The 24,153-nt window shown below is 50.1% G+C and overlaps 1 protein-coding gene across 1 annotated transcript in view; it reads right to left on the bottom strand.

Annotated features, from left to right (window-relative positions):
• Nucleotides 1-24,153, bottom strand: part of LOC119375157 (uncharacterized) — an 89,002-nt gene that overhangs the window by 39,384 nt on the left and 25,465 nt on the right. Inside the window, exon 8 of the mRNA XM_049411185.1 lies at nt 23,712-23,883. Within this exon, the coding sequence (XP_049267142.1) occupies nt 23,712-23,883 (172 nt within the window). The remainder of the gene's footprint in view (nt 1-23,711; nt 23,884-24,153) is intronic.

Below are 24,153 nucleotides of genomic sequence, written 5' to 3'. Positions count from 1 at the left end.
CACTGCCGGGGTATGTGTTGCAGTCTCGTATAAAGGGTTGACTGCTAAAGACCGCACATTCTCATCCGTGTGTTCACGTATAAAACCTGGCTGTTTCGATTGAAGTGCTCAGATAACGTTTTTACTGGACTGTAACGCTGCCGCGACTGTAACCCTGTAATCGATTGTAACGCGAGGGTCGATTTTCGGTAGCAAAAATGTGGAAAAAAACTCTCGTTACATTCCAGTAAATACAGTAGTTGAAGGTAAAGCGCCTGAATGGAATAATAGTAACGCGATCAATAGTTAACTGCTCCTGTCCTCTCTCTGCGCTTTCTTTCAATGCTAGGTGCGCCCATTGGGCGAACGCAGTCGCGTGCCCCTGGCGCGCTTTTTAGGGGCGAAGCTCCTTATAGCAGCACCCGTTCGTCCCTCGTAGCGTAGTATGTAACCAGTCTTACGCTTTGACCTGCAAGGTGGTGCCGGTGGGAGATTTTTCCTGTGCGTTGTTGAACAATAAAAAATTCGCAGCGTTAGCTAAAAGCCGACTTCTTCTGTCTCTCATTCCCATTAGCAGCCATTCTTTACCTCCAAGGTAGTGCCTGGTGAGATTTCTCCTGTGCGTGATTAAACAATAAAAATTTTGTTCAAAACGCCGTTGATTGATGAAATAAACCAACAAAAGACGCCAGATGTTTTGTAAAAGCAAAACGAAAGAACGCCAGATGTTTCTAAAGCAAAACGAAAAGACGCCAGCTGCTTAACGAAAGACGCCAGATGTTTTCTAAGCAATGGTTTTCTAAACAATGAAAATTCACAGCGTACATGTAAAATTAAAGTGCGCTGCAAGTCGTCATAACTCATCGAACCTTTAGTATAAACGCGCCCGATCTCACATCGGTGATGATGTACTGGGCAGAATTCACGGAAGATTCATGGTTTACCGATGAACCTCCGCAGCTTCGCCCACTCATCATCATTCACTCCGTGGATATGCTGTGATTTTTTTGTTTGACCTCCATGGCGGTGCAGAACAGGGTGAGCTGCGCACGTTGGCACCACGTTTCGCGCCTTTTTTTGCACTAATACGGCGTGGTTTCAATCATTTTGTGTGCGACGACGCGTTCCTGCGCTGTCGGGTGCAACACACGTGAAAGACACGGCAAGGGACCTTTTCGGATTCCGTCTGAGAAGGGAAATGAGGCACGGAGGAAGATCTGGCTTCATAGAATCCGTCGGGCTGACCTCAAACCGGCACAATGGTCTCGGCTCTGTAATATGTACGCGAACGATTCTTCGCACATCGCTAACTTGGTTAGGTTTTCGTCCTTCTTTCGGCCACATATTCGCTTTCCCTTTATCTGTACCGTTCGTGCCCGACTTCCGTGAAGTCGTCTTCAAACGCGTCTGCTTTCTGTCGACCACGGTGTAAGATATTTGGGGAGACTTCTCGGCTCGCATGCAAGGCGCGTTCGAAGACAACGCTGGCGTTTGCCGCATGTCGCGTTTTTCGCTCGCGAAAGAAGTGGCCGCAGTCCGGCCCTGCGAAAGCGAATGTCCAGCGAAGCTGTATCAAGCACCACACATGCTGATGTGGGTGGGGAGGGGGAGGGGGGTATGTTTTATTGTTACTTTAGAGTAAGGGTAGTGGTAATCGCTTTTGAAGTCGTTGTGGTAGACCGCGATTGGTTCCGCGACCATTTTCAGCAAGGCGAATTTGTTTTTTTTCTTTGAGCATTGTATTCACGCTGTTTTTCTGGTGTCTAATTTTCGTGGTCTACCAAGGCAGTCTTAGAATAAAGCGAATGAATTGCAAGACTCCCTTTTATATTAGAAAGCGGGAAACGCACGTGACGAGAAGGAAGGGCCGTGAGACGTCTTAAGAAGCCCTCGTAAGAAGTACAAAGCAGCTGCAACCTAATCTTTACCGGGAACGCGTGGAAGAGTGTTCCCATTTTTTAAAGGCGCCTTATCATCCAGCATGTGGTTTTGATGCTCGTTTTGTGGTTTTCTTTTTTGAAACGAATACTGAGCTCCAAGCTATATGCCTGATTGCAAAGAAAGATGTGCTGTTTGTCATCAATTGTTAAAGGGCCCCTAAACCGCCCAGAAGTCGAAATTTAGTTGTGGCGCTACAGTTGCGCACGAGTGTACAGCAAACGCGTTCGTCGGCTCTTCTGTCCACCTCTCCGAATACTCTCAGAATCCTAGGCTCGCACATCGCATCTGACCACGGCATCATTTGGTGCTCGGCACATATGGGTGTTCCCGGGAATGAACGGGCGGACTGACTCGCTCGCGCAAGTACATACCGAGCGACGGACGCCCTTGTCGACGAAACCATAGCCCTTGACGACAACGAGCGACCAAGCGGTCGAGCCGACATCGTCGAAGCTCAACGGCTCGAGCGACGCCCTATGGCGCCACTTCACCCGAAACTGAACAGAGAGCAATCGAGAGACTGGCGCCGACTGCAGACAAACACGTACACCAACCTATACACACTTTCTAAGATACACCCCGCCGAATATCGAGATGAGTGCCCCTGGTGCGGAGGGATACCTACACTGACACACATTACATACAGCTGTACCTCGCGTCCTGTTACGGCAAACTCCGCACCCATAAAAACACACACATTACCACACTGGTCGTGGGAGGCGCGACTCTCGGATCAGGCTTTGGGAAGCCAACTGGCAACACGGGACCAGGCCCGACGAGCTGCAATAGCCAGTGGAGCACTGGATCATATCTTAAAGCAAATAGGCGCACTATGGGAACAAGGACAAAAGGAAGGAACCGACGACACAAGATATGAACCGTTACCAACTAGCCCAAATGGCTGTTTTGCTACAATATAGAGCACTGGATGAAGGGCCCCACCCACTTTAGTTGCTAATAGGAATAGTTAATAAATGTTTCTTCTCTCTCTCTCTCTCTCCCTCCGAATGCCCTACCTCAGCGTGCGAGGTGTAAACGCAGAGCGGCCGCATCTGCTAGCCGAGGAGCACGTGAGCGTCTGTTGGTGGTTTAGGGACCTGGCGTTTCTGCCCACAGTGAAGAAACCATTGCGGGGTAGAGGTATACATCTTGGCTGTAAAACACCACATGCGTTTCCAACTTTAGTTACTGGCGTGCCATAGTTAAGATTTTCCGCGAAGCGCTAGTTGCTACGGAAACGCATTTTGGGCTTCGCGTCGTCCGCTGCCGTCAGCAGTCCGATAACGACCGACGTCGCGCACGGCATATTTCAGTGTCTCGCCGGCAGTAACAACGCCACCCAAGTGCGACAACATTTCTAAGTCCACTCGCAATCTTTCGGCAGCCACTAATAACGTAACAATGAAAAAATCTGATCAGAATATAAGCTGAGGAGCGCGAGCGATTTGCGGCAACAGCGTCTATTGCGGAGAGCGTCTGTTACCCACGCCTTGCGTAGGGGAGCCACGGTCGACAGTAGAGAGAGCGAACGTTGGCGCAGGAGGAGGAAAGTGGAGATGGCGTTGTAATCTTGTTTCATTCGGGAGCTTTAACTCCAAGTCCCTTGAAGGGACAACGGGAGCTGAAACCATTTCATGCTTAAAATTGGCTCATCGATGACAATAAGCTCACTGAAAAACCAAAAAGACGCGTACCATCAAGGAAAAAAGTAAGGACAGGACAGAAAGGGCGTCACTCGCAACTAACTTTATTCCCAGAACATCAGCGTCATATATACCACAGCGACCCTGCGCGCGCACATCGCCTCACAAGCACGTCAAAAACCCGCGATAACAAGATTAACTAATCGAAAAATGAATGGATGAAACTAAATTCGCCCCCACGCAGAGCAACAGATGTGTCACTAACACAGCATTCTTTCTTCTTTCTAATATAGTATGCTTCCATAATTTCACGCGCTAAGACATCGTTACTCTTTCCAAGAACGGAAACACTGGCAAACCCAGGCTCACACTTGCAGGAACCACAATGCACAGGCAAATGTGCTGAAAGTTTATTTTTCAACGAAAGTTCGTGCTCCCTCATCCTGTCGTTTATGCACCGGCCCGTTTGGCCGATGTATACCCTACCGCAACTAAGCGGGATCTCGTACACCACGCCAACCGAGCAGGCGACAAAGGGCCTTGCGTGCCTCTTCCCACACGGGGAGGGCCTCGGTGCAGAAGAAATTCGTGGGCACAGGCTAGCCAATTTGCGGGGCGCCGAGAACACCAAGGGTACCTTGTACCTGTTGGCCACATTCTTAAGGTTGTGAGCAACCTTGCGCACATATGGCATAACCATGGGCCTTTTTTTCATCGGCTGCCTATTTCTTCTCGATCCCTTCAGTTTCTGAAGGAGGGTTTCCGAGACTGCAACAACGACAGAACCAGGGTAGCCGGCTGAATACAGCCTCGTGACCTGATTATCGAAACTTTCCTGCATTCGATGAGGACAAGATTTCACCAGCGTTCCTTCCAGGCACATGGAAGCAACGGCCCTCTTGACAAGTTTCGAATGCGAGGCATCATAAGGAAGAAGTTATCAATAAGCTCATTTATCACTGAATTAAGAAACTTCCTTATCGATGTAACGTTCCACAATATTTTCTTCCCGTTACCCCTAATGCAAACATTTACTTTTTCATACAGTCTAAAATGCAAACATTGATTTTTCGTTGTAGTCAAGCACATCACCCGTTATCACGTTTTTCTATCAAGTCTCCAAAACGTGCATGGCTCATAACTTAAAATGCAAATGGTAATTTTCTTCCCTTCATGCCGATGTGTTGCTAAATTAAGTTTTCTTACACGTTTATTATGCACAGTAAGTCCCAATTCAGTCTCCGACTCCGGGATCTATATTGATTCATAACAAATTGATTTTGCTGAAATAAAATTTGATTTGATTTGGTAGGAGCGATGTTTCAGTTGCGACGCTGGGCCAAGTTTGGTCCAACGCTGCTCTTGTGCCTGGCTTCCTACTTCCAATTGCTCGCTTACCGAATGGGCTGCTCACTCCCGAAACAAAGCTGTCCGGGGATGCCGAGGAATCCGGGGATGGCGAGCCTGGGGAAAGGGCTGGAAAGACAAGGCAAGCGTTATTGCAATCATGACCTTTGGCCAAATATTAATAGAATAGTGTGGGGAGCGTTCAAAGGCAGCTACGCATGCGTAAGTTATTAGCGTCCCGTGTACAGCACATATTGTGCAGTGTGAGCGACAGAGTGGACAGCATTATTGAGAAAATGGCGGAGGGTTTTGCCCCAGTAGTACGACTCTATTTTGACTTTTAGAATAACAAAGAGCTGCGTAGTTGGTAGGTAATCGTGTGCAAGAGACAGTGCGTGCAAACACGGACACAAGAGAGAAGTTGGCGTTTGTGGTGTCTCGACTTCCCTCTTGTGCCCGTGTTTGCACGCCCTGTCTCTAACATCTTTATTGATGCTCCTGGCTGGGGAATGTGGTTGGGTAGGAAAATAAAGATAAATATGCACGCCAGCGTACAGCATTGGCTAGCGAGATCCCTTGTGGTTAGGAAAGCGCATGAGTCTATATGACTGGCTAGCGAGACCACGGTGCTAGATTTGAAATGCGTGCGCTTACACCTGATTGGTCAAAGCAAGATCACGTGACCTGCATGCCTAGCCAACGAATTCGGTAGTTTACTGCGGACACCAACTACTGCCGCTAATACTACGGCACAGCCTAGCCTGACACAGCTTCGCTGTAAAATTGTATTTGCGCTCATCTCTGCTACCATGATTGGCCATTGCAGCTGGTCAAGTATATGGCAACCGGTATAGCAGTTATCTTCGATACACTGGCGCTTGTGCTCGTCTTTTAAAGGCGATAGTCTTTCTTGGGGAACCTAAACGCAGAAATTTTGGTCTGTCTGTCTGTCTGTCTGTCTGTCTGTCTGTCTGTCTGTCTGTCTGTCTGTCTGTCTGTCTGTCTGTCTGTCTGTCTGTCTGTCTGTCTGTCTGTCCATCTGTCTGTCTGTCACACGATTCAGCCACCGGCCAAAGTTTAGGCACTTGCTGAACGCCCAGCCATCTCGAACTGGTAGCTGCGTTCATACTTGTGAACATTGTCGATCAAAAAGCAAATATTACGCATATCTCAGGCGCAACACCAATACGTAAGTATTAGGTGATGTGCTCCTTTGCTAAAAAGTACGTAGATACGTAATTCTAAAGACCCTAGTGTTTCTTAGGCTGCGCCGACAATGCTAGTGCTTTTAGGCTGCGCTGAAACGGCGCAGAAACGCCGTTCAGAAAAAAAAAAAAAAACTACCGCGTCTTTCGACGACATTTGCAGCGAAGCATGCAGATACGCGGCCATTTTTTCGGTTCAGAGCTGTTGGAACTATTGGGAGCAGTTGGGAACAGTTGGTAAATGTTCGTCTGGTGGCTGCGATCGGTATCTTTCGAGGCGCGAATGCTAGACTCTTCCTGCACGGGAATTATATAAGTTATGCGTAGCGTGATCCTCCTTCGGTTTGCTTAGGCTGCTATTGCATATGTTATGAGCAGTGCTCATAGAATAATTAGGAATGCGCAACAGGCGGCCGCTGCGCTGGTGGTAAAAAAAAAAACAGTCATGGTCTGCGCGTGCGCGGCATTCATAGCAAACAAAGCCTGGCTCTCTGGAACATAAAGAATGGCGTTGCCTTGCATCGAAATACTGATGTTGTCACATCCGGTGTTGTCACATACTGGTGTCACGGCGCTGTCACAGTCGTGCCCAGTGAATATACTGACGAAGCAGGCGGTGTCGAAAACAGACGACACGCAACGTCACAAAAGATAGAGGGCGCCCAATACACGAACGCGCGCGCACACACGCGGCGTGTCACGGTGTGGCCTCCGCGATTAGCTCCGGCAGCGCACCGTTGCCTCGTGCCACCAAATCTAATCGCTCAGGTCACGTTTACGGATAGCATCTGGCCACACTCCCCGTCACAAGGCCAAGAGGCACAAAACGCTAGTCTTTCATACATCCAGGCAACATCATTCTAGAGGCACTAGGTATCGATGCTTACAAGCTGGGGAGACCGCGCATGCTCAGGCCATGGTACCCTTTTTTCCGCCAGCGTACTCCGTCGGTGAGCAGCCGCCTTTCCGGTGTTCCGGTTTATTCTGTTAGCACCCGTACACATGTGTGGAAATCCTTACGTTTGTGCATGCCTATGGTATTACACACAACCTAAATAAATACTACATGCATGCCACTTAATCCTGTATTGCACTACTTCCTGCCTCGATCCACGTTTTATGGTCATGGTCTGCTACGCAGACAACGGCATGAAAAATTCCCACCAACATGTCGCTAGCAGCTTCACTGCAATACTTTCGCTTTCAAATTTGTACACATGATGGTTATTTTCTAACTCAGTTTGAACACATGAAAGGAAGCGCTGTTAGATACTTACCGCGTTGACGGCGTTACTACAGTGGTGTTGCGGTGCATTTCTACATTTCACTAAGCAGTGGGGTGCAATGCGGAAGGAAGCATTAAATGTTCAGAAGTCGAGTTAAGGAAAGGGCCTTCAATCTGTTTAATGCCGCGACCATGACTGTTAGAGGTACAGTTAAATATTCTTCGTGCAGGAGGAAGCTGCAAACCAAGGAATTATTGGGAAGAGACAGGCATCAAGCTGAACTGAGATCGATGCAGCTAAACCCGATTTTACCAAGCGGAATACACGCATGAGTCTTCGTCACCTATATGGTGTACTAAAGAGCGTCAGTGAATTATCAAATGGTCGTCGTAATTGATAAGTCTAGCACGTCGTGGATTGCGAGCAAGGCTGTCTTAAGGATTTGGTAACGCATTCTAAAAAGCAGCGCTGACGATCACAATACAATCAAAGAAAGATCACAGGGCAGCGATGGAACCACAACTATGTTTATTACAAAGCACAGATGCCTAAAATCACCCACACCTACGCGTTCTCACAACGATGACGTCATTTACAGTTTGTTGCAAACACGTAGGGGAGAACGTGTAATTTTAGGACGTATTTTAGGCAACGGCGTGTCAATCAAGATGTTCGATCAGAACTAACTTGTCCGAACGTCAGTACTTCTGATTTAATAAAAACTGCCGCCTTCCATGCAAGATCGACCATTGCCGCTGACGAATGCGTTAGTACCTGTGCGTACCCCTCGTACAAACACGCCATTTTACTTTGCTGGCGTGCGAAAGCATCCCGTAAAAGACATCAGCAGGGGGCCTGGAAACAGCACTGTCTTTGGAAATACCTCCAATCGCGATTCCGATTTCTGCTTTACGGTGCACAGAAAAATCTTATGCGAGAGGAACGAAGTGCGTGAAAGGCTTTAGTGCGCTTACCCATTCTGTCGTGCTGCTTGAAGAATCAGACGAAAAGAGGTCTTGCTTGAGCTCGCTTGAGGCCAACCGTCGTCACTTGCCGAAATGGAACCGGTCTCGTGTCTGCGCGTATCTCGAGCAGCGCGAGATTGGCTTGCTTGCGCATACAAACATGGCACTTACCCACTACGAGAAACTGTCAAGTAAACCGACATTGGAAAGAGTAGACGTAAAGATTAAAAGGTGTGATGAAAATGTTACATTCAGCACAAATGAGAACACAAACAAGAAAACACTACAGGCAATACCCCTCTATTGAGGCCGGTGACCAGCGTAGCTGACGGGCGCAATATCTCCTTTCAGAGTTGTCTAAAAGATGCGTAAGAGTGGAGTTTCATTGTAAACTGCAGCCAATTCCCTAAAGCACTGTTTTCAAGAGGCATCGGCATGGCGCTTTCTGTCTAGCTTTCGTCACCATCTTTAGAGGCCCCTCAAAGAGCGCATGGCGAAACGAATATTTGGCATCAGTTATTCGGAAGACCAAAATATTCCTGATGTGTGCGATTCTCCGTGGCTTTGGCTTTACTTGTTGTCCTGCAGATGCCTTTTATTATAGCATAGCTATTACGCTCGAGGTTTGCCGTGTCGTAGATATACATAACTTGCAAGTGACGTCAGTTCCGGTCTTCCGTCCGCCATCACCGAGCACATACGTCTCAGTGACCACGCTGTGTTTACGTTCGTGCGCGTGTTTTGATCATTTGCCTTGCACTTATGACAAACGAGAATCGTTCAGGACATTATGCAGCCTGTAGTGTCGTTAGTGGTGTCGCACGTAATGGTTGAAACAACTTCGCACAAGTCACCTACAGCGGCGCTCTTCGCCACCTGCATTTTGCGGCGCTCAAACTGCATGGATTTCGTGGCTGATTGCTGCATAAAACCATTACCCAATAACTTGTTTGGCGCCCAGTCGGGGTTCGTTTCACCGAAGAGCTAAGAGGGCCTCCCAAAAACCAAGGCGCGATCGCTGTGTTCAATTCGGTGCTTCACGTTTCGACAAAAATTGACCTCGCGCGTGGTGATACAGTCGGCGAAAAGGTGAGGAGATTCGGAAGCGTAACTTGCCTATTATGAAGTGACACCCGCACACACAGACGTTGTGCAACGTCTAAGGTCCTTCCTGTTTGCGCGCCTCCGCTTCTCGGACAGCTCTTTCGTGCGGTCGCACGGGTTTGCGATAACGTTTTGCAAACAGTACGTCCCCGCGTCTGGTCTTTTCTTTTTTATTGGTTTACACTTCTCGTGCAGCAGCATATCGCACAAATCGCCGTTGCGATGTGCAGCGTTGACGGGAAATGCGAAAGCCACACAGCTTGAGTCGGTGTTGTCGGCTGCCATGTGCTCGGTAATGGCGCCGCATGCCGCGAAATCGTATCCCAGAGTTCCGCGGTGTGACGTAGTTGCAAGTTATGTATAAAATTGTCATCATCATCAACTGGCGCGCGCTCAGTCCCCGCCCAAGCCCCCGGTACTATGGAGGATTTTCTCCATGCTCGGTACAAATGGTTAACAGGAGAAGCTGGAACGGTGCTAATCGCGGAGGCCATGTTTGGCGCTGAGTATCGCGGCTTCCTTCCGTGCAGTGGCGCTGCTGTCAGTCAAGGTTTTGCTGTTTGAAGTGAGGTTGGTTTGCCTTATAGCGCGTAGCAACCATCCATCCATCCGTCGAGGAGCCTACATGACCACTTCCTGGGCCAAAAGACATTATCTGTGGCCTTCGCACTTAGGCCAACTCCGTTAGGCATCCTCGAAACGCACCAGAGAGGACACGGCAGGGTGGCATTAGGTTATTCTTCCTGGACTTCTATGAAGCATCCAAACGTATGTGTACTCACCGTAGCGCTTAGAACATTTTAAGTTGTACCCCAATATGGATGGCTTCTGTCCGAAATGGGAGATAGACGAAGCTTCTTGATTGAAATAGCCTTAGTAATGATGTCGTGCGCAGAGATTGGAGATTTACTGAAGCACACTAGAAAAAGACGGCAAATTCACGGTGTTGATACCACGTGCAAAGAGTTGAAAACGTACAATACACGAGCACGTTCCAGCTGCCCCAGGAGCCTTGTACAAGGGGTATTCAAAAAGCAAGGGCCGTTTGTTCATATTTAAATATTTACAAGAATAAACATTTATTTATGCAGCGCCAACTGTTAATTCTTCGCGAAGGTACTGAAGTTAATGTTCTAAGCCAGTAGTCGTCTGCATTTCGAAGAATGCAAACGACAATGTCAGCGAGAATTGTAACTCCCGCCTATTTTGAGGTGCGACCTGTAATTCGATTTTCGCGGGCGAAAGGATCACCAGCTTTTCACATTTGTGAGGAGTTGTGCCTAGTTCATGTACCTGAAGTGATGAGCGAAATAAAGGTCAGAAAATTGTGCGGAGGCTTCACACAATTTTCGAAGACGAAGACGAAGAGCGGAGTGGCATGGCCCAGAATTCACACCAGTGGAACTGTTCAACAAGTGGACTCGGAATTGCGATTAGATCGACGACTGCCAGTTAGTGGTCTGTCAGATGATTGTCCTCTTGTCGGCCGCACAACGATTCGCACGAACGTAAATTAAGAGCTCGGATATCACAAAGTGCGCAAGGTGGGTACCAAAAATGCTTACCGACCAACTCAAAGAGCAAACAATTCCCAGGCGGCGAACTTCTATGCAGAGGGACTAAAGAAACTGGTTCAGTTGTACGAAACGTGCTTAGAAGTTAACGGTGATTATGTAGAAAAGTGAAGTAGGTTTGTACTAAAGTAAATCCGCCAATAAAAACTTGTACTAACGAAAAAAAATCACAGCATATCCACGGAGTGAATGATGATGAGTGGGCGAAGCTGCGGAGGTTCATCGGTAAACCGTGAATCTTCCGTGAATTCTGCCCAGTACATCATCACCGACGTGAGATAATATTTATTTTTGGGGACCAAGCGACACTTACTTTTTTAAATAACCCTCCTATATCACGAAATGATCTTGGGAAAGATTACCTCAGTGCAAGGAGTGACAGGGGCAAGAACGACATCGTACTTCCATGCTGCCTAACAGACGCTCGAGAGTGGTGTGGATCACGTCAGATACGTATGGTACTCTGGGTAGGCGTGGCAGTTATCACCATCAGCCAGCGCCCGTGGCACGCGGCTAGCGTGTGGTAGCATGAGTTCCATAGGCCACGGACCAGGACATTCAGTTCGTACGTGGACTTTAGACAGTCAAGTTTGTGTTTTGTTTGCGCTGCATGTGTGTTCCAGCTCCAGCTGTCCACTGGCTCCGAGGCCATGACCCAGAGCCCACATCACTTACCCTTAGAATTTACTGTCCCCGATCTCGCTAGGGAATTGCAACTAGCCCAGCACTCTGACATATGCGTCAAGCCAAGTGTTGGTTTGAGCAAGGAAACAAAGTGGTACCCCATCAAAAAACTAATGTTGAATGGTTTTTGCTCAATACATTATTTTCCTTTATTTGTCACAAGGAATGCATTGCAAAACGAATGCTAATACACAGCACTTTTTCAACTCAATGATCCTTTAGGACCTCAACAGAATTCCAACTGGAACACTGTAAACGTAGCCTGCTGAAAGTGAAGAGGCGAAACGACATGCCATCGAAGGGTGTGTGCCATTTCAATTTTTTGCTTTGTCATTGCAGCCCCAACCCTAAAATAAACAAGCACGAGGCTGGAGCAGAATCAGAGTATTTTAGAAAGAAAAACTAAAGAGAAAAAAAAAGGTGTGCGATAGCGTCGCTCCAATGCACCATCGCCACGGCTGCAGCCTACGTTCAGGGCTATCCCTTGGGCAATTGAGCCTGCTGGTAAAAGAAGTCCCTGAATCCCTTCACTCGCTCGAAAGGTCCCCCAGTCAGGCATCTGTGTGTGACGTCGGTCAGGTGCACGTTCCAGAGTAGCCAGGTGAGGTTGACGCGTGTGTCCGACCTGGCCATGATAATCTCAGCCTGCAAAACGACGCAGCGAGTAAGTTTTGGCCAGTTCGTCGGTGAACCTTAAGTATGCTCACGGCGCAAGTCAACAACGTAGACGAACGAAGACACCGGCAGTGTTGGACTCCAAAACCGATTACATATCCCCTTAGGTTATCACCGCCTGCATCGTCCAGTTGCTTCACTTATATTGCCAGCTTCAAGCGTTTCTCTAACATGGTCAGCAGGAAAACAGCAGAAGATCGGGCAGTTTTTTTCGTAACCATATTAGGGTGACTAATGGATAGCCACTGCTCGAAAAATTTCAATTTGCTCGCCTTCCCGCAAACAGAGTCTCAGAAGCACTTCGTAAGTTTTCCTAGATTTTGAGCATCCGTGATTTTCGTTGTCAATTTGCTTTGTTCTATGTGTGTACTTTCTTAGCTAGCTCCGAATGCTTGTTATTTGCATTTCACAGCGCACCTTCTTATTGATGCGTGAGTAGGGTTTTATGCGTGATGTATACGTTTTGTCCGTGTTTAAAAATTCAGTTCGAAGTCAGCGCTCTCTCTGTCTTCACGTCTTTCGCCCGCAGCTGGGTCGCAGGTCCAATGCACATACTTTGAGCCATACTAAGTGTCTTTTCAAAAGCAGCCAATTTGTTACCTTCATGCAGGTGCGCTATGTCCCCGGTGCCGTGTTGTTATCAACCTTTTTGCGTTCTCATATCTGTATTACACGCAACCCTAGGGTGAGCGTCAGCCAGCGCTATTTACGGTCATTGTGCCACACGCGGGACATCACTTAAAATGCAGGCGTCACTTCTTACGGGAGCTTGAAAGCGCAAACTGCTCAATAAATCGTCGTGTGATTTACTTGAAGGCGTGTTGACGCCGACAAACCCAAGGCCTTCGCTCTCTAATGACCGAGTGGAATAGGAGCAAACGAGGGGTTAATTTTTTTCGTTACAACGATATCTCTAAAACTGGCAATAAATGCAGGTAAAAATGCTACCACCACTTCAATGGCGCTAGTACCTAGGGACACTAACTTCCTTGCGGAGCACCTCAGATTCACCACCGAGTGGGGTTGTCGGTAAGTTCCTCAAACCTTCAAACAAGTACAAAGCGACATAACAAAGGAGGTGTCAATGGTTGTATAAGATAGTGCCACGCCCACTTCTTGTCTTGTTTTGATGTATTCGGGTTTGACCGGCAGAGACGGTTATCAACGCTCGACGCTGTCCGCGAAGTAGTGTTCTAGAAGCGTCGCGATTGTAGTAGATCGGTTTGTGAAGATTGCGCCCCGCACGCGAATGTTCCAGCTTTGTCTAGAGATTACGCCGCCACCAGCGATATTGCTGAAAAATTCGATAGCGGCTGTATAAAAGCCGACGCGTGTGACCGCTTGTCAGTTAATCGACGGACGACGCCCTGTTCGCCGCTATCATTGTATAGCGTGCATTGCTGTAGTTCTAGTTCTCATTTTCCGGCCACAAGTTCGGCCAAATAAACAGTTTCATCCTACAAACGCCGACTGCTGTCTTCGTCGACGTCACGACCACGTGACATCTGGTGGAGGTGCTGCTTCATGATCCGGACGCCACCGCGGAGCGCTAACCCAAGCCCAAGCCGCGAAGAAGACGACTCTAAGGACAACCCGGATCCTCGAACCAGCCGCCGGCAGAAAGGACTACCCCCCCAATACGGACTCCTACCGGATAAGCCAAAAGCCACGGCGACAAGAACAACAGGCACGATTACGGCCGCAGCGAACCTTGCCGCGATAGTGATGCAGCCGCCCAGGGAGCCGCCGACATTTCGTGGTTCGCCATGTGAAGACCCCGAAACCTGGCTGGAGACGTTCGAAAGGGTCGCAACATTTAACAACTGGAATGCCGACGACAAGCTGCGCCACGTTTACTTCTACCTGGAAGAAGCAGCAAGGACATGGCTCGAGAACCGGGAGTCCACCCTTCGAACCTGGGATCTCTTTCGTAGTGCTTTTTTGGAGACGTTCACGAGCGTCGTTCGAAAGGAAAGGGCCGCATCCTTGCTGGAGACACGGGTTCAGCTCCCGAACGAAAACGTGAGCATCTTCGCGGAAGAAATGACCCGGCTGTTCCGCCACGCTGACCCCAACATGCCTGAAGAAAAGGAGGTTCGTTTCCTCATGCGAGGAGTAAAGGAACAGCTCTTTGCTGGCCTTATGAGGAATCCGCCGAATACCGTCCAAGAATTTGTTTCCGAAGCAACAACAATCGAGAAAACGCTTGAGATGCGAACACGGCAATACAACCGCAGCCTCTCGACCACAAGCTACGCCGACGTTCAAGCGCTAGGATCCGCCGACCTGCGTGAGACGATTCGAGCAATCGTGCAAGAGGAGCTGCGAAAGCTTCTACCTTCGTCGCAACCTCAAGTAGATTCCATCGCCGACCTCGTGCGCCAGAAGATCCAGCATTCACTCGGTGCGCCTCAGCTAGTAGAGCCGCAGCCGCAAGCTATGAGCTATGCTGCTGCAGCCCGCCGTCATTCTCCTCCTACACGCCCACGCCAAGACGATACACCGCCGCAGTACCGTGGCCAGACGCCGCCGCCGCCACCGATGCCCTACCGTCCACCTGTCGGCCATACGCCGCCGCCGCCACCGACGCCCTACCGCCCACCTGTCGGCCAGCGCTACACCCCGAGGAAGACCGATGTCTGGCGCGAACCTGACAACCGCCCGCTCTGCTACCATTGCGGGGAGGCCGGCCACACGTACCGCCGCTGCCAGTACCGACAGATGGGACTACGAGGATTCGCCATCAACGCGCCGCGACCGCAGCCAGGCGAACGGCCTCACGACATCGACGACTACCTAACCGGAACGCAGTGGCAAGAACGACGTCCTTCAAGCTCGCCGTCGCCCGGCCGCTACATGTCACCGCACCGCCTGCCGTACACTGGCCCAAACCGGGGCCGGTCGCCTAGCCCGTATCCGGAAAACTAAGGGCAGCAACCGATGGAGGTGCGGTTTCTGTACGACGAACTACCGAAGATCCTCCGCCGACGACGACGACGTCGCGACGAAACCTTCAGAACACGACACGAACCAGACAGACCCCTGACGACGAGATCTTGCGGACCAAAGAAGACCCGACGACGCAACATGGAAGCAGCGGAACAAACCGACGCAGCCGTGACCCGACGCCGAGACCCAACCGCAACGCAAGACGACGAACTAGCGACCTCGACGTTCTCATCGACGGCCACAACGTCACCGCTCTCGTCGATAATGGAGCCGACTATTGCGTCATCAGTAGGCCCTTCGCCACGAAGTTGAAGAAAGTTAAGACCACTTGGGAAGGCCCCGAAATCCGCACCGCTGGAGGCCATATGATAACGCCGATTGGTGTCTGCACGGCGAGAGTCACCATCAATAACCGGACTTATCCTGCGAGCTTTGTAATCCTACAAAACTGCTCCAGTGATGCAATACTTGGAATGGACTTCCTAAGTGAACACGGCGCCGTCATCGACCTGAGGTCCGAGTCGATAACACTAACCTCAGATAAAGCGCTCCCGCCCCGCGCGACGCCAGGGAACCATGCATTGAATTTGATAGAAGAGCAGGTGACCATTCCGCCGCGTTCCAGCGTCATTATTTCCGTCGGCACCGAAAAAGCAGAAGACATCGAAGGTTTCATCGAGAGCGATCAGCGTTTGCTGCTAGACCGTGACATTTGCGTCGCAAGGGGCATTGCTCGGTTGCATGAAGGAAAAGGAAGCGTGATGCTAACGAACTTCAGCCAGGAATACAGACACCTGAGCAGGGGCACGACGACTGCATACATCGAAGAAATCTTGGCCGTCAGCGATGCGTTTGCCTTTTCAGATTCTGACGAAGCTACGACGACGATCCCTGAGCCACCCTTCGACGTAAACCCAAGTCTTCCCGCTCGCCAACAGCAACAGCTCCTACGCCTTCTGCAGGAATACAGGGACTGTTTCTCGTCGTCATTGCGGGTCCGACAAACGCCCCTTGCTAAGCACCGCATCATAACAGAAGAAAATGCTCGACCACTCCGTCAGAGTCCCTACCGGGTTTCGACGCGGAAACGGGAGGCCGTTAAGAAACAAGTCGATGAAATGCTACGCGACGACATCATCCAGCCGTCCAACAGCCCGTGGGCGTCTCCCGTGGTGTTAGTGAAGAAGAAGGATGGGACCCTACGTTTCTGCGTCGATTATCGTCGCCTGAACAAAATCACAAAGAAGGACGTGTGCCCTCTCCCACGGATAGACGACACCCTGGATCGACTCCACAACGCGAATTACTTTTCGTCGATGGACCTCAAGACCGGCTACTGGCAAATTGAAGTCGACGAGAGAGACCGAGAAAAGACCGCCTTTATAACACCGGACGGCCTGTTCGAGTTCAAGGTCCTGCCTTTCGGTCTTTGCTCGGCGCCTGCGACTTTCCAACGAGTCATGGATACTGTGTTAGCTGGCTTGAAGTGGCAGACTTGCCTTGTTTACTTGGACGACGTCGTTGTGTATTCCTCGAACTTCGACGAACACCTCCAGCGACTTCAATCCGTACTTCAAGCAATCAAGAACTCCGGGCTCACCCTGAAACCAGAAAAGTGCCGCTTCGCGTACGAGGAGCTCTTGTTTTTGGGTCACATGATCAGCAAGACTGGAGTGCTCCCAGACCCGCAGAAAACAGCTGCCATCGCCGCTTTCCCGCCACCCACCGACAAGAAGGCCGTGCGCCGATTTCTCGGCTTGTGCGCCTATTACAGACGTTTGTCAAAGACTTTTCACGGATCGCCGAGCCACTAACGCAGCTCACGAAGACCGACGTCGAATTCAGGTGGCAAACAGCGCAAGTCGAAGCATTTCATGAACTGAAACGACGCCTGCAGACACCTCCGATACTTGCGCATTTCGACGAATACGCCGATACGGAGATTCACACCGATGCAAGCAGCATAGGACTCGGCGCCGTCCTTGTGCAGCGGACGGGCGGACTGGAAAGGCTTATCAGTTATGCTAGCCGGTCGCTGTCTAAAGCAGAGGTCAACTATTCCACAACAGAAAAGGAGTGCCTCGCCATCATCTGGGCTACGTCAAAGTTTCGCCCCTACCTCTACGGAAGGCCCTTCAAAGTTGTGAGCGACCATCACGCCTTGTGTTGGCTAGCTAACATGAAGGACCCTTCAGGTCGCCTCGCACGGTGGAGCCTAAGACTTCAAGATGTTGGCATTACTGTCGTCTACAAGTCCGGAAGGAAAGACTCCGACGCCGACTGCTTGTCTCGTGCCCCCGTCGACCCACCAACGCCCGACGACCAGGATGATGACAGCTTCTTGGGAGCCATAAGTACCGAAGACTTCGCCGAACGACAGCGAGCCGACCCGGAACTGGAGGGTCTAGTGGAATACCTGGAGGGCAGGACCGTCGTTGTCCCAAAAGTATTCAGGCGAGGATTGGCATCATTTTCCTTGAAAAACAACGTCCTCGTAAAGAAGAACTTCACTCCGGCCCGAGCCAGCTACCTTATCGTTGTACCTTCGGGACTACGACCAGAAATTTTGCATACCCTGCACGACGACCCAACGGCTGGACACCTCGGACTTTCCCGAGCGCTCGCACGAGTACAAGAAAAGTACTACTGGCCGCGCCTTGCCGCCGACGTCACTCGCTACGTAAGGACGTGCCGAGACTGTCAGCGACGGAAGACACCGCCCACAAGACCAGCAGGCTTCCTTCAGCCGATCGAGCCTCCTCGGCGACCATTCCAGCAGATCGGGATGGACCTCCTGGGGCCGTTCCCAACGTCGACTTGCGGAAATAAATGGATCGTCGTGGCTACCGACTACCTCACCCGCTACGCCGAAACAAAAGCCCTGCCCAAAGGCAGTGCCGCTGAGGTAGCCAAGTTCTTCATTGAGAACATCGTCCTTCGACACGGCGCCCCAGAGGTCCTCATAACCGACAGAGGTACGGCGTTTACGGCTGACCTGACTCTGGCGATCTTGGAATGCAGCCACACAAGCCACCGCCGCACCACCGCGTACCACCCACAGACCAACGTCCTCACCGAGCGTCTAAATAAGACCATCGCCGACATGCTGGCCATGTACGTCGACGTCGAACACAAGACGTGGGACGCCATCCTTCCGTACGTGACCTTCGCGTAAAACACGGCCGTACAGGAAACGACGCAGATGACGCCATACAAGTTGGTCTACGGACGGAGCCCGGCAACGACGCTCGACGCCATGCTACCAAATGTGACCGACGAGGAAAACATCGACGTGACCACCTACCTACAGCGCGCCGAAGAAGCACGACAGCTCGCCCGCCTACGGATCAAGAACCAGCAGACGACTGACAGCCGCCGCTACAACCTTCGACGACGCCACATGGAATACCAACCCGGTGACCGTGTATGGGTATGGACGCCAATACGCCGACGAGGACTTAGTGAGAAGTTTCTTCGACGATACTTCGGACCGTACAGGGTACTTCGACGCCTGGGCACACTCGACTATGAGGTTGTCCTAGACGGCATTACGAACTCTCAGCAGCGCCGTGCGCGACCTGAAGTCGTCCATGTCGTGCGCCTTAAGCCGTTTTTCGCGCGTTAGCGAGCCTGGGGACTCTTTTTTTTTTTCCTTTGTTATTGTAATTTATTTGTGTATACACTTGTTTTTTTTTTCTCTTCTATGTTCTTTCACAAGCATCGGGACGATGCTTTTTGAGAGGGGGGCATTGCCACGCCCACTTCTTGTCTTGTTTTGATGTATTCGGGTTTGACCGGCAGAGACGGTTATCAACGCTCTACGCTGTCCGCGAAGTAGTGTTCTAGAAGCGTCGCGATTGTAGTAGATCGGTTTGTTAAGATTGCGCCCCGCACGCGAATGTTCCAGCTTTGTCTAGAGATTACGCCGCCACCAGCGATATTGCTGGAAAATTCGATAGCGCCTGTATAAAAGCCGACGCGCGTGACCGCTTGTCAGTTGATCGACGGACGACGCCCTGTTCGCCGCTATCATTGTACAGCGTGCATTACTGTAGTTCTAGTTCTCATTTTCCGGCCACAAGTTCGGCCAAATAAACAGTTTCATCCTACAAACGCCGACTGCTGTCTTCGTCGACGTCACGACCACGTGACAATAGATATGACATAGGTGTATCACTTTACTACAGAAAATTGTCAATTAAGTGTTCGGTTAACTAAGGAAAATAACTGAATGGTGATAGGTGCGCATTCAAACTGCACAAACGAACACATTGCTTCAACCTGGCTTAAAATAAGAAATTGACGTTTGGTGGGTACGTAGTTCCTAAGTGTAGGGCTAGCGTTCGCATCCCCTTCCCCTCATTAGGCCATGCGCAGGCTCCCTGCACATGGCCGAATGCTCTACAAATGCTCCTTGTGCATGGCCAACCGAGCGCCGCGCCAAACGCGTGGCATTCGTTTCGTGGCACGCCAGTCTCTCCGCGTGGCGGCGCTCGCTCCGTGCCCTCCTCGCAATCATCCGCACAATAAACGCTATGGGCTAGCGCCATTCAAGACACCTGTAGTCGGATACAACTTTAGAAGGCAGGAGAGGCCCCGCCCTGACGACCGAAGCGCGGCAGCCGATCGCCTCCGCGACTAAAGAAATAGTCCCGCTCATGCACGCGCCGATGTTGTCCGAAGGCGGAGCCACCGGCCGTCGCGCTCATGACGTCAGTCCCGAGTGCGCGCCCACTGGTGCAGGCTTGTGTTCATCCGCTTTTGAGGAGGAAATGCCGCTGCCTTCTAAAGTTGTATCGGCTATAGGTGGAAATCAAGGTTGGCGAAAATTCTTCCACATACTGCATATACCACACGAAAACAAAAGCTCACACAGTTCCTCATGCATTCGCCTAATACGACTCGAAGGCGAACGCCATCTCCTTCTTTTTCTTCTCAGCCGATGTACTAACCTCCACCGCCCCCCTGCGAAAGCTTTCTGCATCAAACGTGGTTTTGCACATCCGCCAGGATCGGAGGCATTGCAGGCTTCCTGCACCTCTCCTGGTTTTGCACTGCCTCCGTGATCGGTCCACCTTTGACCAAGCGACGTTGTCATGTGACGACATCATCATTTGACGTCATGGCATGTGAAGTCGGGATGACGTGACAATTTTTGGCGATACGTTAGCTCATGATCACGTCATATGATGACCTCATCGTGTGATGATGACTTTTTGCATCACTCGTGTCGACGCCGACGCCGCGGAACGCCAACGCCGACGGTCAATTTTTGCGTTTGATGAAGCATCTAAGGCTTTTGCCTTAATGATCCATTCATGATTCCAAACGTGCGTGACGATCGATAACCATCCCACACTCACGTGGTACATTTTCCGTTCTTTTAAACTTATTGCCTGTGGCTTAAGCATCACTTCATAGCAAATAAATAGGTCACCTTTTCTTTCATACGGCCAAGCGTGTCGTGCGACTGGAAGATTTTTTTGTCGCCGAATAACTGGGCTGACTCCGCATTGTTCAAGCCGATGACTGCCTTCTCGAGATTGAGGTCGGCCGTGTCGGCCTGACATGCCTGCAGAAAGAAAAACAGTTGGTAGTCGGCAGAAACGAAAACATCTAGTAGTTCGGTAAAGAAGAGTGTTTTGGCTACAAAACCAGCAAGTTGAAGGTTTATTAGAAGGAGTCGGAGTTCACCTTCCGTGCGTACGTGTGTGCGCGCTTGAGCGAATTGGCACGAAAGCAAAAAACAGAAAGAAAGACTAAGATAATATCTCTTCAGAACTGAATTCATTTGATACGATATTTCTGCAGTCGTATCTCGGAATATCGACTAAGCTTACGGCGCTTTGTTACGGCGCTTTGTAATACGATGAGCTGATTCCTGGCAAAAAAAAAAAGAAGAATTGTCCGAGGTTCTGCTCAAACTGCATTTCATAGAAAATTGCACGCTCAAGCGTGTGGAATGGTAACACATAAGCGTTTGTATAAAAACAATACCGAATAACAAATCTTCCCCATACTGAGAAGACTAGGTCTGTAAAATGCTCGTTTGCCCAAGTATGCACATACAGTCGGTTACAACCTAATACTTAATCATATCGTGGTTTTGGGACGTAAAACCCCAGATATTATTATTATTACAACCTAATACTCTCGCGAACTCCGCAATGACAAAATGGACGCGGATCCCGCGCGCTCACCCTAGAGGGTGCCAGGGATTCCTTGTAGACGCAGACGGACACCGTAAAATTAAGGAGGTGTGGAATTTACAGCTCCACTGCTAAAAATGTGCGGCCAGTTGCGTGCAGTGGTAGTAGTGGGTAGACCCAGTGTGTTTGGTAAAAAAAAAAGTATATTACGACTCTCCCTATGTAGAGTATGATGTAGTCTAAAGCAAGCTATTCTCGCCTACCTCGAGCTATGCATCAAGCCACCGCTCTCAGAGGCGTAGTTAGCTCGCACAAGGTTCGCAACTCACCACAGGTCAAGGACGTTGAGCGTACAAATGCCGCTTGGGGCGAATATACATGTGCTCCTGGTTATAAGACGGAGGCAGGAACATTGTGGCTGATTTTTTAGGGATAACGCGGTCAGTACAAGGCCATATTACCCATTTCGTCGTGAATGGTCGGGAAGCCTTCATTTTATAAATAGCCAAGCATATAGTATACAGAGCATATTCACTTTACTTGCTGGCGGGCACCATTTAAGCTCGCCTGCTTCTTTAGCAAGATTTTTTAGTTAGGCGTCTAGTCAGAAAAAAGTCACAGTTTCGCCGCAAGGGCGAAGCAATGAATGCGATAGCAAGGAACTAATGCTATACGAAGTGATGCTCGCCAATGTATACTCTCAGTTTGAACAGCGCTCCTGTTGCAAAGGCGGCCGAAGCAGCGAAGGAAACTAGCGTGCTTCAAGTGTCGAGCTGTGGCACTTGATAGTTCGCGCTCATCTTCTGTTTGTTCGTTTAGCGGCGTCCCTTGAGATCGAGTGGCTTTCGTACGCTCCGTAACGTGAGCGCGGACATCACGGTGAAAGCGTGAAACATCCCTCTTCCCCTCACCACGAGAAAACCGCGCGAGGATACAGCGGAAGCGCAAGCTTCTCCCATGCGCAAATATAAGAAGAAGCGAGCGAGCTCGCCGACGACTTTTAAATGCACCCGTCGGGCTTCTAGCGCCATCTCGCTGGTAATGAAGAAACGCTTATTATCGCCTGCTGTCTCCGAGTCCGTCCAGCGCTAAAGGGTGTGTATATAACGCTCGCCTTTAGCTATGTGGAGGATCTGCGTTTCGTGGCGTAGTGGATAGCGCCGCTCGCTGCCGAACAAGAGGTCCCTGGTTCAATTCCGCGCTTCGGAAGCATTTTTCTGAATTATTTTTCTTTGGGGCTTTTATATATATATATACATACTTATACATATACGGTGCATGACGGCGGCGACGGCGACGGCAAAATCCAGCCGAGACTGTCCATATAATTGCTATCGCAATAATAAAGTGAGCGCCTAAACTAATACAATTCCCGAGCACGAAAAAAAAGCCGTCTGACTTTTAGGGCGTCTCGTCGGTGTGCCTTTTGCTATACTAGCACCCGTGCGATAATCGCTGCCTAAACTGCCACGGACGTGCTCCCTTCCATGGCCTCCGGGATCAGCTCCGGCAGCGCGCTGTCGGAGCTAATCATGGAGGCCTTGTACCTCCTATTCAGGTACGCGGCGTCTTCACGCAGCTGAATGCACACATTTTCTTTTATCTATGGACCGCGGAATTTGTGACCTAGTTAGACAAGACTTTTTCGAGGAAACTCGGTTTCGTAACAGGATACGTGTATACGCCTTTGTATAACCACGTCCCAGCTGTGGGCTGTTGGGTAGACAGAAAGCTACTTATGGACCAAGCGGGCGCTGTACACAGCGTATTGTAAAGAACGCATACACATTTATTGGCAGCTTTCACACAACGGCGAGTCCGCCATCCGAATCTTGCAAATAACTACAGTAACAAGGACGAATAACACACTACAATAACAACATAGCTTGCACAAACATAACACACAACACGAAAGCAACGTCACCAACGTTCGACTCACCACGGGGAGTCTGCGGTAATGAACCGCGGAATCGCCCTCACGGACCTCGCCACGAGAGACGACCGTCGCTGAGCAGTGACAAGAACCAAAGAGAGCGAGCGCTCTTCCTCATTAACCCGCTTAACCTTGACGCCACGGCGCTGCCTCAGCAGGTGCAGCGCCATCCCTGACACCGCAGTGACGATGCTAACTACGCCACAGGACGCGTGGGCACCATGCGACGTAAACGACTTTACAGGCGCTGTGAAGTGGTTTACAGCACCTGTAAAGCGCGATCCCCCCCCCCCTCCCCCCCGCTCAGCCCCTATATTGTAAAGTCGGAATGACTGACTTGCCTGCGAGTAGTCGGTGAGTGCGAACTTGGTGCAGGGCTCGTACATGGCATCGATGGGTCGGCCGTACTGCTTGGTGAGGATGTAGTACGGCACGCCCATCTGGAAGGTGAACGCCACGATGGTCGAGGGCGTTGCGAAGCCCTCTTTGGCCATATGTGAAGCATCATCCTGCGTATCACGCAGAGTCACGTACAAAATGATTTGTTTTTGTTTTTGCAAAATCAACCAAGGAAACATTGCTCATGCTTCTACCGTGGCACATGTTTCTTTTTGTTACTCTGTCTTCACCAAAAAGCTAATTTTTTTCCTGTACGTGCATGCAGAGAGTATCATAATTTTGTTTTTATGGAACTAAAGCAACAAATTTTTTCCCTCGTGTCTGTAGTTTTCAGAAAGAAGTCATAACATTGATTCGTAAGATAGGATAGTGTTTACACA

Source organism: Rhipicephalus sanguineus, chromosome 11, assembly GCF_013339695.2.
Source record: "Rhipicephalus sanguineus isolate Rsan-2018 chromosome 11, BIME_Rsan_1.4, whole genome shotgun sequence".
NCBI lineage: Eukaryota > Metazoa > Arthropoda > Arachnida > Ixodida > Ixodidae > Rhipicephalus > Rhipicephalus sanguineus.
This window is presented reverse-complemented; position numbering and strand designations above follow the sequence as displayed.